A 21175-nucleotide genomic window follows, 5' to 3' on the forward strand; every position below is an offset into this window, starting at 1 on the left:
ATTAAGTCTGTCTGTGCTACGCAGAATGGATATTTAATAGAGCAATTTGACTTCTCTCAGTGTTCATTTTTATGCTCTGTGGGTATTAGCATGACAACAGATTTCCTGGGAGGGTGGGAAACTGAGACAGGCTGGTAACAAAAAAGCTAGAAGACGAGACAGAATATATGGGGTTAAGACAGCCACTATTTAAGTCCTAATGGAGGATGTAATTTGGTCAGAACAAGATGCAGGCTCAGCCCATATGATCAATTCACTTCCGAACATAGAAAGGCTTTCTTGGCTCTCAAGAGAGAGACGTGAGATAGATTTCAGAGATTATCTCTCAGCTCAGTTCAGTGAAGCAGGATGTAGGATAATATAACGTTGTTTATTTCTACAGAGCCTTTCTTCCAGGAGTGCAGAAGGCTTCAGAGACTGGCTTCATTCATTTCTTTCACACACTTTAAGGACAAGGATTTTTACTTCTTATTAGGAAAAGGGAGACTTGGAAGGCTCGTAAAGGGTTGGGGACCTGTCCAAAGTCCCACAGCAAGGCGATGACTGAGTTAGGACTAATGCAAAGAAATATGGTTTTCCAGTTCAGTTGTGTGATTGATCTTATAGATACTTCTCAGAGTGAAGTTCTGAGGCTTCAGACAATGGATCCAATGGGGGAAAGAATGGGTATTTAGGAATAAGGAATAAGAAACAAAGAAAGAACAAGAGACTGAAGAAAATGAGGAAAGGGCAAGTGTATAAATACCAATGAAGGGATGAAAAAATGATCAGAGATCTAGAACTGGAAGGGGCCTTAGACAAGCCCCTAAGGACACAAGAGGGAAGTGACTTGACCAAGGTCTCACAAGGAGTTAAGTGACACGGCCTGGATTTGAACTTGGTTCCCCTGATTCCTGATCCTGTGTTCTTTTCTACTGTACCTCAGTGCCTTGGGGATCCCAACCTTTGGAAACCCCTGAATTAGACTGAGTGCTCTCTCTTCTCTCTTTACCAGCATGATGAGACTAGGATTTATGAGGGCTAGATTCTTTCCATGCTGTGTAATACCACTTCTCTGACTGTGCCTTAGTTTCCCCAAGGCCACAGTGGATTTCACAGTGGGATGTCAATGTTAAGGAAATCCCCTTGTGACCCTTCTTTCATAGATCGAGGTCTGAACCTGAAAGTGCTTTTGTCCATGAAGTTTCTCTTTTCAATCAGGGACGCTGAGACCTGACAAAATCAAGGCTGTTTATATACAACTTGCAAATGTAACCTACTTTTGGCATCAATTTAATAATTCATCAAACCTCAGAGGTTATTTATAGCTGGCGCTGGGTGGCAAGTTTTGTCTTTTTCAGAACGAGAGAGATCAATGCCATTTAGGTTAATGATGAGCTCAGCTTTGGGGAGTTGAAAGTATTTCCATTTAATGAGAAGCACTGCTGCATTTTGTGGCAAAAGCAAAAGGTAACACTTTTCAGAGTATGGCCTCCTGGATAAAATACAAAATCTGCCCTTTGGCATTGAGAATCCTTCACTGCCTGGCTCTAGCCTACCTTTTCAGGCAAGTTCACATTCTTCTCCTTCACAAACTCTGTATATGCAGCATTCCATTTCCTCCTCCCTGCCTTTGTCCATACCTGGAATTCACACTAACTAGGTGACAAAGTGCTGGACCTAGAGTCAGGAAGTCATGAGTTCAAATCCTGATTTAGAAACTTACTAGTTGTGTGGCCCTGGGCAAGTCACTTAACCCCATTTGCTTCAATTTCTTCATCTGTCAAATGAGCTGGAGAAGAAATGGCAAACCACTCCAGTGTCTTTGCCAAGAAAACCCCAAAAGGGGTCAGGAAGAGTTGGGCATACCTGAAGAGGAATACGCTTCTTTCTTGCCTTGTCCTTTTAACCTAACTCTTTCAGAGCCCCATTATATCACCACCACAAAAACATTGCTTCTCCCTATTCCTCCTATTTGATATTTACATGTTGTTATCTCCCTCAGCTTGGAATCTCCAGGGCAAATCCCAGACCTACCTCCCTCTGAACCCCCTTCTTTCAGTCCCTTTCTTCCATTATTACACTGTATATCTCTTGTATGTACATAACTGATTACATGTTGTCTTCCTCTTTAGAATGTGAGCTCTGAAAATGAATCCTGTAACCGTGGAAAAATATTTTTAAATTAAAAAAAATTTTTTTAAGGATGTAAACTCTTTGAGAGCAGGGACACATTTTCTGCTCTCTCTCTCTCTCTCTCTCTCTCTCTCTCTCTCTCTCTCTCTCTCTCTCTCTGTTTTGTAGTTACAAAGCTTAGCCTGGCACATAATAGGGTTTAATAAATATTTGTAGGATGAATGAATGAATGGTAGATGGAGGTTTTTGCTAGTGTTAAGGAATATGGCAAAACAGGTGACTCGTCCACTAAAAAAAAAGTCATATTGTCTCAAAACTATTCTATAGGCGGGGGAGAGGAGCCATTTCTAGAGAAACAGATTGGGTTAGTCTAGACACCAGAACCCCTGGTTCTACTTGCATCTTTCCAGTTGACTTGTTCCTAGTCTTTGGATATACGTTATGCAATGTGGGCATTTGGGCTTCCCTCCCTGAAATTTATAGACATTGGGAGGAGAAATTAAATTAAGGTTTTCATTCAAGAGAAGGTAATTAAAGATCCCAAAGAGTAGCTCAGAATCTCAGGTTAATCTTTTCATGTTTATTGTTTCCAAGTTTTTTGCTCCACAATTTAGGGTGTATAGAAATTAGAGAAATAGTCAGAGAGAGAGACAGAGAGACAGAGACAGATAAAGAGACAGACAGACAGACAGAGAGACAGAGACAGAGAGACAGAGACAGAGACAGACAGAGAGACAGAGACAGACAGACAGAGACAGGGGGGGGAGAAAAGAGGAAGAGAGAAAGAATGAGAGGAAGAAAGAGAGAGAGAGAGAGAGAGATGGAGAAACAGACACTGAGAAAGTAAGAGACAGAGAGACAAGAAGAGAGAGAAAGATGGGGAGAGAGAGGAGGGAGGGAGGGAGACAGAGACAGAGAGAGACAGGGAGAAAGAGAGAGAGAGATGGGAGAAAGGAGTGGAGAGAGAAAGAGAGAGGGGGAGAGAGAGAGGGAAGGAGGGAGGGGAGACAGAGATAGGGAGGGAGATGGGGAGAGAAATGGGGAAAGGAGAGAGACAGAGAGAGAGAGAGAGAGAGAGAGAGAGAGAGAGAGAGAGAGAGAGAGAGAGAGAGAGAGAGAGAGAAAATTAAGGCCTATTTGAGTTATAGAACTTACTTCTTTCTGCCTTAGCACCTTATAGTTTACAGACTGCTTTCCTCTCAACAATAGTGTTTGAGAATAGAGACTCAGACGCATACCAGCCCGGAAGGACTAAGGACAGTAATTCACTCGTCCGACTAATAGATGTGAGAATCACAGCAGGGGAGAGTCTTCGTTAAAGTTCTGTATATGTGATCAGATCTGATAGCCACACTGAGCACAGAATCCTGCACATAACAGGCCTTAACACATGTATGTGGATAGTGATGATGGATACGTGTCCCCCATCTCTGCTGAGCTCAGAACAAAAGGACATGAATTTTCATTGCAGAAAAAAATAAATTTCTATCAGATGGCAAGAAGAGAATTGTGACTACATAATTTGCAAGAGACTGGGATGCTTTTCCAGTAGAGCTTTGGGTATTTTTGAGATGGGGCTAGAGAACCATCTGCCCAGGATAGTTTAAGTGCTAGGTTAACCTGGAGTTGAAAGCATTTCTCTCAAAGTCCAAGGCAGCCTAAAGCATTTTTTTCCATTCTCTGTTCCACAGAATGAGATGCCCTCCTAACAAAAGGTCATTAAAGGTTCCCAACAATCTGAGTGGTCATTTTATATCAATCACATTGTCAATCAAGAAACATTTATTAAATGCCAACTATGTGCCAGCATAATATGTGGCGGGGATACAAAGACAAAAGTGAAAAAAAAATCCCTGCCACCAAGGAGCGTATATTCCAAAGGGAGAGACAGTATGTACATATATAAAAAGATGTGTTTATGCATATAAATATATGTTTATTTATAAGTATATAAACATTATCCAGAATAATTGCAAGATTTGTGGGGGAGGGGTTGGAGGGGGAAAGTAGAGGAAGAAGAGAGAGGAGGAGGAAGGTAAAAATCAAGATGTCAATAACATCTTCAAGTGGATTATAATATGCAGAAATACAAATAATAGTTGAACAATAATTGGGATGGAGTGACTAGAGCTTTGCCTCAGGGTGATGAAATTTCAAGGGTACTAATAGTACGAGTACTTTTTAGCATGCAGAAACAATAGGCTTTAGTGTTGAGTCAGCAAGAATAATGGGTTGAAATAAGAAGCTGCCAAATGGCCCACTTAACCCTCACTTCCCCCCTCATGTCTATACCCCAGGTAAGTTCCTCTCCAACTCTGTTCTTCTCCCCCATGGTGTCTGTCCTGATGGTGGTCACTTGTGTTCCAGGGTTTCTGACTTCCCTCTATGGAACTCTATCCTAGGAACTCTTCCCCTGTGAAACCTTGTGGACCGAGGTCTCTCCCCAAAGTCTCCATTCAATCTCAACTGAATTTGTTTTTAAAAACTCATATGAAGAGCTATTTCTTGATCTTTGCCCTGAGCACAAGAATTACTAGTCAGTTAGGATTCAACATAGCAGTGCTAGGACACCACACTTCACACAGTTCTCTAATTCCCTGAGGTTGTATAGAAATGAAGGTTTAAAAAGCATATCAGGTTTTTTTTTGTTTGTTTATTTGTTTTTAAACCCTTACCTTCCATCTTGGAATCTATACTGTGTATTGGTAAAGAGTGGTAAAGGCTAGGCAGTGGGGGTTGAGTGACTTGCCCAGGGTCACACAGCTGGGAAGTATCTGAGGGCAGATTTGAACTCAGGACCTCCCATCTCTAGGCCTGACTCTCAATCCACTGAGCTACCTAGCTGCCCCCCATATCAGGTATTTAAAGTGAGTTTGCAATTAAAAAAAAATCCTATGTGAGTCTTTGTACAGTGAAGCATACTTTTGTTAAGTGAATGAATTGGCTTGCTCATTGTGAGCTCTCCCTCTATTGAGGGTAGTCTCTTCTAACTTCCTCAGATCTCTCTCCAGAAATTCTTTCAAGTCCAGACTTTAGCTTTTGAGCTTCAGACCCCTCAATTTATAAAATAAGGGGGCTGGCTTAGCTCTAGATGATTTCTGATGTCTTTCTCAAATCTATGAAAAAGTCTCCCTTGTTCGAGGAAGCTTGGTATTGACTGGTTTGGGGATTCCCCCAGAGTATCTGCCAAAGGCTTTAGGCAACCTTTGCTCCCAGCGTTCAACAGGCTATGGAGTGATTTTGGCTTCTTTTTTCCATGTAGGTCGACCTGGGTTCCCTTGGGTGACTACATCGCCTCCAACACAGATGAATGCACGGCCACACTGATATATGCTGTCAATCTAAAGCAGTCAGGCACTGTTTCATTTGAGTATTTATACCCGGACACTGGAATCATCTTTGAATTTTTTGTAAGCTTTCAGCCAAAGGGGTCACTGGGTCGGTCAGGGGCTGACATCTGTTTGATAGGAACCCCTAGGACTGGGCAGGACTTTTCCAACTTGATGCCACTGGGGCTGAAGAGGATTATGAGGGTCAACCCCAGAGGCTAGAAGGAACTGGGGGGAAAGTACCAAGGTTGAAAGAGACTGTGGAGAAGGATGGGGTGATTGGGAAGGGAAGCAGAGGCTGGGAGATTTCTAAGTATTTTTATTTAGGCTGATATGCAAATTACATTTAAATTATATTAGTGGGGAGAGTTAATTATCTTTTTTTTTCAATGAGACTATAGTATTTATATAGGATCTTGAAGTCTCTGTTATAAAGAACAAAGAGCTTTTGGTTTCCACTTCTAGCTTAGAGCTGTTATTCTCAAGGAAATTGGCAACTCATGCCCTGTCAAAAAGACCATGTTGAGGTCCATTAAGAATTGTGAGCTAATATCGCCTGGAGTAAAGAATGAATGTATTCATTTCCTAGGGAACCTGAGCGCTGATTTCCTACTTCCTTCTGTCCCAGGTTCAGAATGATCAGTGTCAACCTAACATAGAAGACTCTAGGTGGATGAAAACCACAGAAAAGGGGTGGCAATTCCATAGTGTAAGTATCGTGCCAGGCTTCTTTCCAGGCAGAGCAAACAGAAACAAAAGCCTTCCTTTTCCAACCAATTCTCTTCACTAGTCTATGCTTCCATTCAAAAGTTCCTGGAGTATTGGAGGACAATGGGTCAGACCTGAGGAGAGAAAAAAAACCTATTCTCTTTCCTCTAAGACCAAAGATCTGGCTACTGGGACCCTCCCATCCATTTGAGTTCGATCAGGACATTGGACAGTTTCCCACCTCTAGCTGCTAATTTTCCAGATACTAGGGATGGAGAGACAGATGGGAATGAGGGAGTGGAAGGCTTTATCATGGTCAGCAACCTTGCTGGAGTCACCAAAAAGGGATGTAATCGAGGTTGTGGTCAAAATCAAAATATGAGAGGTCAGGAGAGCAAAGGGGGTGACGGGAAAGTTGGTAGGAGACAGATATAAATTGGAAAGGAGGTACAAGATTGTGTGATGCTGGACACTCTGCTTCTTCTCTCTCTCTGGGCTTCAGTTTTCACATCTATATAAAATAAGGGGGTTGGACTAGGAAATAGTTAAGATTCCTCCCACCTTTGAATCATTGGGTGACTGGAGGATGTGGAAGAGACTAGACAGGTATTCCCCGAGGCTCTGTTCTGGGATTACTTTTCTTTTCTCTTTATGCCCTCTCACTTGGTGACTATCATCTCCCATGGGTTCAGCTGTCTATGCAGAGAATATCTAACCCTAAGCTCTCTTTCCTGAACCCACCTCATCAAATATCATTGGATATTTTAAAATGCATATCTCATAGGCATGACAAATTCAACAGCATTTACCATCTCCCTCTCCTCCCCAAACTTACCTCCTTTTGCAGATTTTCCTGTTTCTATCCTTCAGAACCAGTCAATCCTGGACTCCTGGATTTCCACTTCACATAGCCAATCTTGTCATTTTGACCTCCATGCCATCTCCAGCATCCGTCCTCTTCTCTCCAGGCACAGAACCCTAGTTCAGACCCTCATCATCTCCCTCCTGGAGATTTGCAATAATCTACTACTTGGTCTCTCTGTTGAGTCCTCCCCACCCACCTCTTCCCACTCCATCCACCTTTTACACAGCTACCAAAGTGATTTTCCAGATGTGCAGCTCTGACTGTGTCATCCCTCTACTAAATTCTGGTGGCTCACTGTTGCCTCTGGGATTGAATAAAATTCTTCATTGGCACTTGGAATCTTTCACAATCTGATCCCATCCAGCTTTTTACCCCTCTCCCTCTATATACTCCCCAGTTCAGCCATACTGGCCTCCTGGCTATTCCTCACAGATGGTGTTCTATAGACTATCTCCCATATCCCTGCTTTTGCCTGCACTTTCCGTCCTCATGTCTTCCTCTTAGAATCCTTAGCTTTCAGGGCAGTCAAGTGGTTCAGTGGATAGAGAATCAGGCCTATAGTTGGGAGGTCCAGGGTTCAAATCTGGCCTCAGATACTTCATAGATGTGTGACCCTGGGCAAGTCACTCAACCCTCATCTAAGCTCTTATCACTCTTCTGCCTTGGAACCAATACACAGTATTGATTCTAAGATGGAAGGTAAAGGTTTAATTAAAAAAAAAAGAATGCCTAACTTCTTTTGAGACTAAGCTCAGGTCAGCTACATAGCTCAGTGGATAGAGAGGACTGGAGTTAGAGAGGACTTGCATTCAAATCTGGCCTCAAACATTTACTAGTTGTGTGACCCTGGGCAACTACCTTAACCCTGTTTGCCTAGCCCCTGCCCTTCTATCTTTGAATTGTTACAAAGACAGAAATTAAGAGTTTAAAAAAAAAGGCAACTCAAAGGCCACCTTTTCTGGTCTTCTGAAACTGCCCATAATTTCCCCCTCAAGGTTACCTCTTATCTGCTTTGAGAGTGTCTTCTTTGCAAGTTCTTTGAGGACTAGGACTGTTTTCCCCTTTGTCATTGTATCCCCAGTGCCTTGCACATAGTGTTGCTGTTTATTTGTTTTCTAGTCATGTCTGACTTTTCCTGACACTATGTGCGGTTTTCTTGGCAAAGATACTGGAGTGGTTTTTTTGCTATTTTTTTTTTCCTTCTCATTTTATATAGGTGAGGAAACTGAGGCAAAAAAAGGTAAAGTGACTTGCCCAGGGTCACACAGCAAGAAAGTGTCTGAGGTCAGATTTGAACTCAGGAAGATGAGTCTCCCTGATTCCCAGTCTAGTGCTCTACACACTATGGTGCTACCTAGCTGCCCTGGTGCAGAGTAGTTAATTGGATGATTGTTGACTGACTGATTGATAGAGACTGGGGATAAGAGTGAGAGGAGAAGAGATGATGGTTTAAGGAACTTGCAGAAGGAGGTCAAGAGTCAGGAGGCAGGATCTTTGGTGCATTCATGGCTCCCTGCTCTGGGGAATGACTCCTTTTAATCATGTCTTCAGGTGGATTTAAATCGTGGCAACAATGTTCTGTATTGGAGAACCACAGCCTTCTCGGTCTGGTCCAAAATTCCTAAGCCGGTGCTGGTGAGGAATATCGCCATTACAGGTACAAAACGGAGGGTTCCCATTCAAACCTCCTGTTGGCTGCCTGGCCTCAGGCTGAGCCCAACCCTTGGCTCAAACTATGTTCTTTCTCCACAGGGGTTGCCTACACCTCAGAATGCTTTCCCTGCAAACCTGGTACCTATGCTGCCAAGGAAGGCCTCTCTGCTTGCAAGCTCTGCCCAGCAAACTCTTACTCGAATAAGGGGGAAACTTCCTGCCACAAGTGTGACCCAGACAAATACTCAGGTGATGTTTCTAAAGACTAAGAGAGGGGCAGCTGGGTGGCTCAGTGGATTGAGAGTCAGGCCTAGAGATGGGAGGTCCTAGGTTCAAATGTGACTTCAGACATTTCCCAGCTGTGTGACCCTGGGCAAGTCACTTGACCCCCATTGCCTAGCCCTTACCGCTCTTCTGCCTTGGGGGCAATACACAGTATTTGACTCCAAGAATACACAGTATTTGACTCTAAGACAGAAGGAAAGACTAAGGGAACACATCATGGAGAGAAAGGAAATCGGCTGTCAGTCCTCTCAGCTGGACTTTTAAAGAGTGACTTTCCCAGCAGGTCACAGTGTTTTCCTACAGTCCCAAGGGGAGTATACTGGGATGAGTCTTCTAAATTGAAAAGTGCTTTTCAATGAAAGCTTTAATGATTATGCCCTACTAAATGTGTAGCTGCCTGCAGCCACAAATAAATATCTTTGTGGGTGGACACCTAAGAAGGAAAGTTAGAAACTGAGGGAAAGTGGGTGAAAGGGATGGGGGTGGGGGGGGACACAACAAAGGAAGAAAGACTCAGAGACGAAGGATTCCACAACATGGGCACCAGTGTGTGTGCGCCTCTGATAGTAGGAAAAAGAGAGAGCTACACATGTCCCTAATCTTTTATAGGAGAATCAAGGAATGGGGAATGGGAGTTGGTTAATGAACATGTGACATGGCATAGGATTTTCCATTGGCTCAATTGACAACCACATGATCAAAGGGAAGGAGTTTAATCAAACATGTGACTTGGTAAGGCATCTGGTCTGTCAAGGCAGGAGCTAGGACCCTGTGGCAGCTAGGAATTCTCTTGACCTTTGGACTGTAGGTTTGGAGAGTGGTCAGAATTAATAGAGTACCAATTAAATACAATGATCAAGAAGTAACATGACCATGAGTCTGGTACATGAGCACATAGGTTACAATATTAATACATCAATAATACTTTCAAGATTAGAATATATCTGGGATGCCACAAAATGTCTCTGAAAACAAAAATAAAGCCCAAATTCATTCCTATCCTTTGAAAGAAAAGGGAGTGGAGACAACCAGGTAGCATAGTGGATAAAGTGCTAGACCTGGAGTTGGGAGGGGAGTGGGAAGGTGGGATTTGTTTTTAAATTTGGCCTCAGACATTTCCCAACTTGTGTGACCTTGGGCAAGTCACTTAACCCCAATTGCCTAATCCTTGCTCCTCTTCTGTCTTAAGAATTGATACTAAGACAGTAGGTAGGGAGAAGTTTAGGTGGCTCAGTGGATAGAAAGCCAGGCCTAGGGATAGGTGCTGGGTTCAAATGTGACCCCAGATATTTTTCTAGCTCTGTAACCTTAGGCAAGTCTCATTAATAACCTTCATTGCCTTTTCCTTACCACTCCTCTACCTTAGATCCAATATACAGTATTGATTCTAAGATGGAAGGTAAGGGTTTTTAAAAAATAGATAGAAGGTAAGGGGGAAAGAAAGAAGGAAGGGAGAAAGAAGTATAAAGAAAGAGAGAAAGGAATGAAGGAAAGAAAGAAAGGAAAGAAGGAAAGAGAGAAAGAAAAAGAAAGGGAGAAATAGAAAGAGGGGAAGAGAAAATAAAGGAAGAGAAATAAAGAGAAACAAAAAAGAAAGAAAGGAAGGAAGGAAAGGGAAGGGAAGGAAGGAAAGAAAAGAGAAAAAGGGAAGGAAGAGAGAAAAAGAAAGGAAATAAAGGAGGGAAGGAAGAGAAAGGAAAGGAGAAAGGAGGGAAGAGAGAAAAAGAAAGGAAAGAAAGAAAAAGGGAGGGAAGTAAAGGAAAAAGAAAGGAAAGAGAAAGGAGGGATGCAAGAAAAACAAAGGAAAGAAAAAGAAAGAAAAAGGGAGGGAAGGAAGAGAGAAAAAGAAAGGAAAGAGAAAGAGAAGGAAGAGAGAAAATGAAAGAAAAGAAAAAGGAGGGAAGGAAGAGAAAAAAGGAAAGAGAGAGGAAGGAAGAGAGGAGAGAGACAGACACAGACATAGAGAGAGACTTAGAAATGGCTTCTTTCTGTGAACCCCTGATAACTCTCCCTCCCTTGCTCTCAGCTTGAGGAAACACTGCTTGGAGGGGAGGAAAATTAGTCAGTCCTATCCAGTACAGCCAGTGTTCAGGATAGTCCCTTTAGTGTGAAGAGTGGGTGGGAAGGAGGGGAGGGACAAAGGAAAGAGAAGGGTTGCTACTGTCCATCAGCCTGGTCTCCACAGTCTGCAGACTTGACCTGAAATACATTGATCTGAGTGGAAATGGGTAGAGTGAGCCCTCTCCCCTTCCCCCTCCCCCTTCCCCTCCCCCTCTCCCTTCTCCTCCCCACTCATACCATTTTTCCTTTTTCCTCCGTACCCTGCTGGCTTCAGACCCAGCAAACACACACATGCAGAATCGGAATCCCAGCCGCTCTCTCAAGCGCCCCCCACATCCACCTACGAATCCATATTCCCAAATCCCCCATTAGGGCGTTTGCTCAGTTCAGATTAGAAGCTGACCTGAGTAGCCACCGCTTAGTTCCTCGGGCTGATAAAATGCTAGTATTGTTCCTTATCGAGGGTTTGCCAGCTTAGTGTAACTTTAGGCAAGAACAGGAATGTTTAGGTCTGGCAAACAAACACTTTTCTCTGTATGTCTAAATTCCTGTTTTTCCACTTGGATTTCTCACTCTGTTTCCTCCCGCGTCTCCTCAATGGCAGCCTTTGTTGCTGCCCGTCCCAGGCTCCCCTCTGAAGCCCCCCAAGTGTGCAGGGGTTTGAATGATGAGGGGCTGTTTTGATGATGTAAATCAGTTTGCCGCCTTGGGACTCCGGGCTTGTGAGTTAGTCTGAGAAGGAGGATTTTGTGATTTCATTCTTCTGCCACCAAGGGAGAAGTCAGCTCTCTAATGGAAGTCTTTTGAATGGAAATTGAGTTTTTTCTGTCTATTTGTTTTTGTGGAGCACAGTAGCTTGGAGTCTTTCATAGTAGACAGAAGCGGCAGAATGGGGAGAGGAGGAAGGGATAAGTATTTATATAGTGCCAGCCACTGGGCTAAGCTTTTACTAATATCTCATTTGATCCTCAGAACATCCCTGTGAGGTAGGTGCTATTATCCCCAATTTACAATTGTAGAACCCAAGGCAGATCAAAGTTCACTGTCTTGCCTAAAGGTCCCATAGCTAATAAGTGTCTGAGGCAGAATTTGAATTCAGGACCTCTTGCCTCCAGGTCCAGTGCTCTATTCACTGAGTTAAATCATCAGTGACTGACTGAATTTAGAACACAGTTGAAAAAAACAATGGATTTGAAGCCAAAAGACCTGGGCTCCAATCCCAGATCTTCCACTGAGCCATGGATGAACCCTTCTGAGTTTATTTCCTCATCTGTAAAATGAGGAGGTTGACTGTAACCCTTTACTCTTTGAGTCTAATGTTTATTGCTCTGGTTATTTTCAACTGAGAAATGCTAAATGTTCTTTGAATCAAGTAGAACCAGGTTGGTCAAAAGCCTACTTCTTTAGGAAACATTTCCAAATCCCCTCAGCTGTTAGTGTCCTCTCCAATGAAAAATGATTGTGTAGGGGGCAGCTGGGTAGCTCAGTGAATTGAGAGCCAAGCCTAGAGACAGGAGGTCCTGGGTTCAAATCTGACTTCAGATACTTCCCAGCTGTGTGACCCTGGGCAAGTCACTTGACCCTCATTGCCTAGCCCTTACCACTTTTCTGCCTTGGAGCCAATACACAGTATTGACTCCAAGACAGAAGGTAAGGGTTTAAAAAAAAATGATTGTGTAGAAGGGTAGCTAGGTGGTGTGGCTCAGTGGACAGAGAGCCAGGTCAGGAGGACCTGGGTTCAAATTTGATCACAGATAATTCCTAACTATGATTCTGAGCCCCAATTGCCTAATCCTTACCACTCTTTTGCCTTGGAACAGATACTTAGTTTTGATTCTAAGATAGAAAGTAAGGGTTGGTTTGTTTTCATTACTAGGTATCTATTTTGTATTTGTTTTCTGTCTTCCCACATAGAATGCAAGAATCCTAAAGGGAGGAAATGTTTCACTTTTGTCTTTGTATCCCTAGCCCCTAGCACAGTGCCTGTCACATGGTAGGCTATTACCAAATGCTTATTGATTAATTAATAGAATGTAAACTCCTTGAAGAGCAGGGCTGGGTTGGGTTTGTTTTTTGTTGGTTTCTTTTTGTCTTTGTATCCTCCAGTGCCTAAAACAAAGTAGATGATTAGTAAATGCAGAATTGAATTGTTGAAATATAGGCACAGCTGAGGATCTCTATAAACTGGGAGATTCACACTTAGTGAAGTCCTCAATCTTTATCACATAGATGCATTTTATGAAGACTCAGATGAAGCTCACAAGAGATTTGACTTTTCCAAGGATGCTGAGCCAGCATCAGGATGGAATAAATAACTAAAGGATACATCATTCTAAACCAGTCTGGTCTTTCTTTGCTGACCTACCTGTTGGAATTTGGGGAGGAAGGAGAGCAAAAGATCATTTGATCAAACTAATTTCTCTTGACAAATGCCTGCCATTCTACTATTTGTAATGCATTACTTTGCATGGAGCAGTGCCTTGTCTACACCACTGGGATGGAGCTCCCTAAAATCTTAGGGCTAATGAGTTTGTGGGCATTTTTGCTTGGCTTTGGTGGCATGCCTAGAGGCACTTTAAAAGAGAGAGGGACTGTGGGAAAAGGAGGAAATGGTTCAGAAAGGGGAATGAAGAGTCAAAAGCAAACTTCGTGTTTTGCCCAAGGCCAGCACTGTTCAAATGGTTTTCTTTTTCCTTAATAAACACCATATCTGGTCTCTCTTTCTCCTTTTAAAAATTAGTGGCACCCAGTTTAAGTGCCTGGCTGAGACTTTCTGACCAGAGAAATCGAGTGTTGCCACGACATTTAGGTTAATCATTGATAAAACCAGACAGTTAGTCAGCAGCTATAGCATTTCTATGAAGCTGCCACACAGAGCAAATATTTGCCAACCCCAAGAAGCCCTCCTTGTTATGCAGATGTTATTTTCCCGCAGGTAACCAGGTGCTGTGTTTGGCCCCGTACTCAGAAAAAGGGAGGGAAAAACCCAAATCCTAACCCTCTAGGGTCCTGGGAAAGAGTTCATTTTCCAAATCTTTCCCAATCCTTTTTGAATGAAATCAGCCAAATTCAAGAGATTCAGGATCCATTAGCCTTGTTGCTTAAGAGGGCCTCTAGCTTGTTAATCTAGTTAATGAGCTGAGAAGGCACCAGCTGCTTCTCTGCCATTAATTCCACCCTGCCTGTGCTAATAAGACTGGAGCATAGGAGTGCTGGGAAATTAGCTATCTGAGGGAAGCCCCCCAAACCCGCAGTCAGAAGAGCTCACATCTGATAGTCTTTGGAGATCTGGGAAAGTGGAGAGGGTAGGATAGCATTTGGGAAACCGCTCTTTTCCTGGGTCATGAGAGGGGAGACATTCTGCCATTTGCATTAATCAAGCAATCATTGATCATCTATTGGGTCTTAGGCACAGCACTGAGTGCTGGGGACACAAAGAAAAGGGAACACAACTCTGGCTCTCAAGGATCTTAGATTGTAAAGGGGGGTAGGTAGAAGGGGATACATTCAATCAACTTTTATTAAGCACCTATGGGGCAGCTAGGATAGAGCACCAGGCCTGGAAATGGGACATCCTGGGTTTAAATCTGACCTCTGACGCCTCCTAGCTGTGTGACCCGGGGCAAGTCACTTAACCCCAATTGTTTTAGCCCTTATCTTTCTTCTGACTTAGAAATGATACTAATAAAGAAGGGAGGTTATTTTTCTGGCACTGTGCCAAGCGCTTGAGATAAAAATATGAAAAAGACAATCCCTGCCCTCAAGGAGCTTACAATCTATCTAATGGGGGAAAGATAACACACAAAAGGAAGCTGAAAAAATCTATAAAGAGGGTGAAAAAGAGTTGGTGGCTGGGATGGGGAAGGTACAATCTATCTAATGGGGGAAAGATAACACACAAAAGGAAGCTGAAAAAATCTATAAAGAGGGTGAAAGAGTTGGTGGCTGGGATGGGGAAGGTACAATCTATCTAATGGGGGAAAGATAACACACAAAAGGAAGCTGAAAAAATCTATAAAGAGGGTGAAAAAGAGTTGGTGGCTGGGATGGGGAAGGTACCCTCCATGGTAGAGAATTCAGAAAAGTCTCAAGGAAGGTGCAACCAGTTGAGAAATGAATTTAGCTGAGTTCTGCTCCTTAAACAGAGGTTTGGAGTTCATGGCTCTAGCTTCCTATCAGAGAGGCAGAAGGCAGTGAGAAGGTGGAGTCTCATCTACAGCAATGAAATCTTATAAGAAAACATGTACAAGGACAGCTATAGAGTGCCAGGCCTGGAGTCAGGAGGACCTAGGTTCAAATCTGGCCTCAGACACTTTCTAAGCTCTGGGACCCTGGGCAAATCACTTAACCCTGATTTGACTAGCCCTTGCTACTCTTCTGTCTTAGAACTATGACTAAGACAAACGGTAAGGGGCTCAAAAAGAAAGAAAGAAAGCATGTGTGTAAGGAGGTGGATGCAAGGTGCCTATGTAGTAGATGGAAGATAACCTTAGAAAGGAAGGCATTAGAAGCTAGGAAGTCCAGGAAAGGGTTCCTGCAAGGAAATAAGTCTTGAAGAAAGCTAAAGATTCAATGAACTCTGCCAAGTAAGAATAAGCCCAGGTACTTAGTACAGTAATCATAAACATTTGTTAAATGCTTTTGCAATATGAATAATATGGAAATAGATTCGAACAAGGAGGCATGTATATAACCCAGTGGAATTGCTTGTCAGCTCCAGGCATGGGGAGGAAAAATCATGACTCATGTAACCATGGAAAAATATTCTAAGTAAATACATTAATTTTAAAAAATAAAAATAAATTCCCTTGCAGTGTTTTAGGTACTACACTAAGAAAGGCACACAGAAGCAATCTATGTCTTTTAGGGTCCAAGAACTGAAAACAGATTTGGATGGATAGCGAGCAGGCAATGCACAAACAGAGGATGATAATGAAATTTTCAAGCCAGGTGTCAAAAGCACCCAAGGCTGGTAGAAGTGAGAGATAGAAGAGTTTTAGTCTAAATCCAAGAGGGGTTAGAGGTTATCATCTCTCTTCTGATTAGTTTGGGAAGATTGCATGAAAGACAGGAAAAAGCTGCTTTGCTGATGGAAGAGAGGCTACTTGCTGACTTGGGGGAGAGGGCACCCCGGTCGTATTTTGAGAACTGGAACAGACCTTAAAGTCTCTCTAGTCTAACCCTCTCATTTGACCAAAGCTCAGTGACTCAGGATAGTGTAGTTATCCCTTCCACATCTCTGGAGTTTAGGAGTATGATGCTCCCACCATCTGGAAAAGCCCAGTAAAATGTTTTGACCCTTTCTTCGTATCAGAGAAGTCTGAATCTTTTGTTTTCTTTTATGGGGTATTTACAGTACCTTATTGTACATTTTGGTTTATGTATACATTTCTAAGTTTCTTAATGTTTTCTGTGCTGTTTCCTGGCCTTCATGTAAGGTCAGTGGCTTCCACAAAGAATTCCCATTTCATTTCTTATGCTAACCCATAATATATCAAAACCATGATGGGGGAAATCGAGGTGTGGAAGGGACAACTATCTATGGGAGAAAGTCCATAGGCAGAAGTCAGCATTTTTCTTCAGCCATGGAGTGAGACAAGGGCACTGAGACCAGGCAGGGATTATGAGAAGCCTAGATCAGGAGAAAAAGCCCGGGCTGGTTTGGAGCCAGTCCTTTTGAGCAGCCTATTCCTTAGCTCTCTATACCCTCCCTCAACTTCCATACCTACCTTCCTCAGTGGTTGAGAGTCATTCAAGGGTTCCTAGATCTATAGTTTGAAGGGGGACCTTAGAGGTCCATCTTTCGATGGACAAGGAGACAGTATCTAGCAGATAGGTGACTTACCCAGGGTCAGCTGGGGAGTATTGATACAATTGGTCTCCCAGTCCAGATCTGATTTCAAGCCCATTGTTCTTTCCATTCTTCAGGGCTTTGTTACAAGCTCGTAATAAGAGAACCAGGTGCCATGACTTGATCCTGCCTAGGGCTTTAGCAGGGGTGCAGGCTCACAGCCACCCATGGGTAGTTGAAATGTTTGCTCTCACAAGCCAGTTAAGAAAGTCTTCTGTATTCCTAACACAAGCTATGGTGTTTTCCTCTGCTTTTGGTTTGTAGAACAAGGATCCTCTTCTTGTAAGCTGCGTCCAGCTTGCACTGACAAAGATTATTTCTACACACACACAGCCTGTGATGCCAATGGAGAGGTAGGTACTGTGATCCCAAAGCTTATGTGTGCTCCCCAGGCAGCTCCCCACCAGTTTGGAGGTGCCTAGGAAGGGCCAGCAGTACTGAGTAGTCCCCCAAGTGCATCCCTGGCAAGATCCTAGGGCAGATGGGAAAGTCAAGTGAGATGACAGATATCTCAGTAAGTAGTGGGAAAAGGTCCTTTTGGGTCTCATCATCTTGGGGTCAGGAGCTGTTTTTGTTTGGATCATTTCCCCTGCTCATCGAACTCATCTGCTTAGTTTGTCTCTGTAACCATTAACTGAGGGGTCAGTGAACATGGCCTCTATACCCCCCACCCCAACTTTGGTGCAGCCCTTGAATGAATTTCCTTACAGAGGAAATATCTCGCCCTGGTGCTCTGTCAGCTGCTTTTTCACTTAATGGAAAGCTTATGGTCCCTTCAGTTTGCTTCAGCGATGATGCTTAAATTCTGGGAGTATAATTGGGGGGGAGTGTGTGTGTGTGTGTGTGTTTCTGTGCCTGTCCCAAAACTTGAATGTGCCCAAAAGAAAATGAATAGCTTTCCTTTGCAGCTTGTCTTGACTTTCTGGTAGGTCACTGGGTCATAAATTTAGAAGTAGATGGAATCCCAGAATTTATCTAATCCAATCCCTTCCTTGTACATATTTGACAACTGAGGCCCAGAAAAATTAAGTGAACTGCCCTGTGAATACACAGGTAGTGAATAACAGAGGCAGAATTTGAACCCAGGGTTCTGACTCCTGGTTCAAGTATACTTTCCACTGTACCCATGACATAGAGGCAGTTTTCTAGAGCACATAGAGAACTGGACTTTGGATCTAGCACTCAGATTTAAGGAGCAGCCCTGACATTTACCAGTTGTGTAAAATGGGTACCTCTCCTAGAGTCAGGAAGATTCATCTTCCTGAGTTCAAATCTAGTCCCAGACACTTGGTAGCTATGTGGAAGGAAGGAAGGAAGGAAGGAAGGAAGGAAGGAAGGAAGGAAGGAAGGAAGGAAGGAAGGAAGGAAGGAAGGAAGGAAGGGAGGGAAGGAGGGAGGGAGGGAGGGAGGGAGGCAGACAGGCAATGGGCAGTTCCCATAACATCTCTAGGAATCAGATTCATCATCTATAAAATGGGGATGATAATACCTATAAGTCCCTAGAAGTCTAGGGTATAAGGAGGCCCAGCTGAAGTAATATATACAAAATGTTTTACAAACTTCAAACGGCTAGGTCTGTACACATTAATAGTGAATTTAAGAAGACTTCCCTACCCATCTGTGACTGTAGGGATTTTTCCCTACTCTGAAGGCAAGGAAATCTGGGTTTGTGGAAAAGTTGTGCAGAGATTCATAGAAATCTCATGTCACTAGTTAATTTTAATAGAACCAAAATGAATGCAAAAGATAACTTAGTTATTAAATTCTATCATAGGCTGTTAGGTGGAGCAATGGGTGGAATACCAGGCCTAGAGTAGGAAGACTTGAGTTCAAATCTGAATTCAGACACTTCCTAGCGGGTGACCCTGGACAAGTCACTTACACCCGATTTGCCTCAGTTTCCTCATCTGTAAAATAAGCTGGAAAAAGAAATGGCAGTCTACTCCAATCTCTCTGCCAAGAAAATTCTTTATGGGGTCATGAAGAGTTAGACACAACTCAACAAACAACATTGTTAGCAGTGCTAGCACTGGTGCAATATTATATCTTCTTGATTTTCTCTTTAGTTTTATAATAATTGGAAAAGAGTTCATTTCAGTTTTAAAGATAATATTTAAAGTCTGCAACTTTTCACATGTAAAATAAATTGCTTTTACCAAGAGAAAAACATTGCACCTTGCCATCTGTGCTCTGTTTCACTGTTTAAAATTTTAAACACAAATACAAATTCCAAGTGGTCATAGAGAATGACAGAATTGAAGCACCCCAAGCTCTTTTTTTGCCTTTAAAATATAATTTGAAGTAAGCACAGAACAATTTTTAAAAGACCACCAATATGAATGGCACCAAAAAATACCATCTGTATAAAGTAGTAACTGGAATTTCTGATCACGGAAACAGGAATCACCAGGCTATCATTATTCATTTGAAATCGACTGCTTAAATGCAGGACTATGTAGGACCCCAGGGGTTGGAGGCACAAACTGTTCCTGAATCAGGCTCAAACAGTTTGGAACTGTTATGTACTTAATCTTGAATGGAGGCTTGTAACCGAGCCTCAGTGTGTCAGGGCCAATTGCCATCATGCAGAAATTGTTCAAATACAAAATGTTTTTTAGGGAGAGGAACAGTTTATTGCTGACATTGTATAGAATTGTTGGCACAGAAAGAAGACTTAGTTTTATTGTTGTTTTTACATTAACTACGGGTAATTTTCCCCCCTTATTGTCTATACCTGGGGCAGACAGCTCTCATCATCCCACCCTTGGTACAGTAGAGCAACCAGCCCCCCCCTCAGCCCCCTCCCCGTTACTGTCTTCCTCACCCCCCACCACAGAAAAAAAACCCCGATTCAGAGAATCAGGATTTGGAAAATTAAGAAGCCTGATGAAGAGATAGTAACACAATGTCAGTCAGCAAGTGATTAATATATTAAGTGTGTGGCAGGTACTATAGATGTGAAGAAAGGCAAAAACAGTCCGGAACTTTGAGGACCCTCACCTTCTAAAGATGTTCCCCAAGTGCCATGTAGATTAGACATCTGGCTCTTCATAGCTCAGCCCCTCGCTGGGACCCGGGTTCTACTTAAGTGTTTGATGTGTCTTCTGTACTCAGATGCTGCAATGGGCCAGTGATCTCACTGGCACTGGCTATTCCTCCAGCATTGCAGATGCCTTTTTTTCTTTTTAAACATGCCCTTCTACAATCATTTATTTACATATTATATATTGATATATAATGTGTATATAAATGCATCATGCACTGAACAGGACCGACTTACAGGTCTGAACAGCACATTGTAGGCAAATTCATTGGAAGAGATGGCCTCACGTTGGTATCTTTTAATTTAAAAAAGAGGAAAATGTCTGGCCAGAATGGGAATTGGACAGATAGGAACACTTCAGTGCCAGGCTGAGGAGAAGCTGTCCATCTCTCTTCAGAGAGTAGTGGTGGTGCCAAGGGGAAGGACACATCATGCACAAAATATACGTTGCAAAATAATACCCGTCCCCCCAGGCTCCAAAAGAGGATTTTTTTTAGAAAAAGAAAAAAGAAAAAAGCTCCACTTAATACCAAACAACATTACCAAAGCCATCCTCAAGCCATCTCATCCTGGGTAATTCTTAGCCAGGTCCTGCTATGAGTCCTTCATGAGGGAGCCATACTGTGCACTGGGGGAACCTTCCTTTGGACGAAAAAAAAAGTGTGTGGATACTTTTCTGCTCTCTCCTTGTTCTGTTTCTACCCATATGACTCCTTTGCTGAATCATCAAACCAAATGCCCCTCTCCCTTATAATTGTAGATATCCCTCATGCCTCTGTCCTGGTCTTCTCTTTCTCTATTCTTTCTTGATGCCCTTCTCAGTTCCATTGGATTCAATGTGGGCAGCTAGGTGGCTCAGTGGATAGAGCTCCTAACCTAGAGGCAGGAAGACCTGAATTCAAACCCAGCTGCAAATACTTAACTAGCTGTGTGACCCTGGGCAAATCACTTTACCCTGTTTGCCTCCATTTCCTCATCTGTCAAATGAGCTGGAGAAGGAAATGGCAAACTACTACAGTATCTTTGCCAAGAAAACCCCAGAGGAGATCACAAAAAGTCAGACATGACTGAAAATGACTCAACAACCACAAGCTTCCATCTCAGAAGCAATACTGTGTGTTGGTTCTAAGGCAGAAGCACCGTAAGGACTAGGCAATGGGAGTTAAGTGACTTGCCCAAGGTCACAATTTAGGAAGTGAGGCTAGATTAGAACTGAGAACCTCCCATCTCTTGACCTGCCTTTGAATCCACTGAGCCATCTAGCT

At 43.0% G+C, this 21175-nt stretch overlaps 1 protein-coding gene across 1 annotated transcript in view; it reads left to right on the plus strand.

Moving 5' to 3' along the window:
• Positions 1–21175, plus strand: part of ELAPOR1 (endosome-lysosome associated apoptosis and autophagy regulator 1) — a 108382-nt gene that overhangs the window by 57587 nt on the left and 29620 nt on the right. Inside the window, exons 4-8 of the mRNA XM_001381901.5 lie at positions 5378–5525; positions 6073–6153; positions 8569–8674; positions 8770–8919; positions 17132–17220. Coding sequence (XP_001381938.2) covers positions 5378–5525; positions 6073–6153; positions 8569–8674; positions 8770–8919; positions 17132–17220 — 574 coding nt within the window. The remainder of the gene's footprint in view (positions 1–5377; positions 5526–6072; positions 6154–8568; positions 8675–8769; positions 8920–17131; positions 17221–21175) is intronic.

Source organism: Monodelphis domestica, chromosome 2 (genome assembly GCF_027887165.1).
Source record: "Monodelphis domestica isolate mMonDom1 chromosome 2, mMonDom1.pri, whole genome shotgun sequence".
Classification (NCBI taxonomy): Eukaryota; Metazoa; Chordata; class Mammalia; order Didelphimorphia; family Didelphidae; genus Monodelphis; species Monodelphis domestica.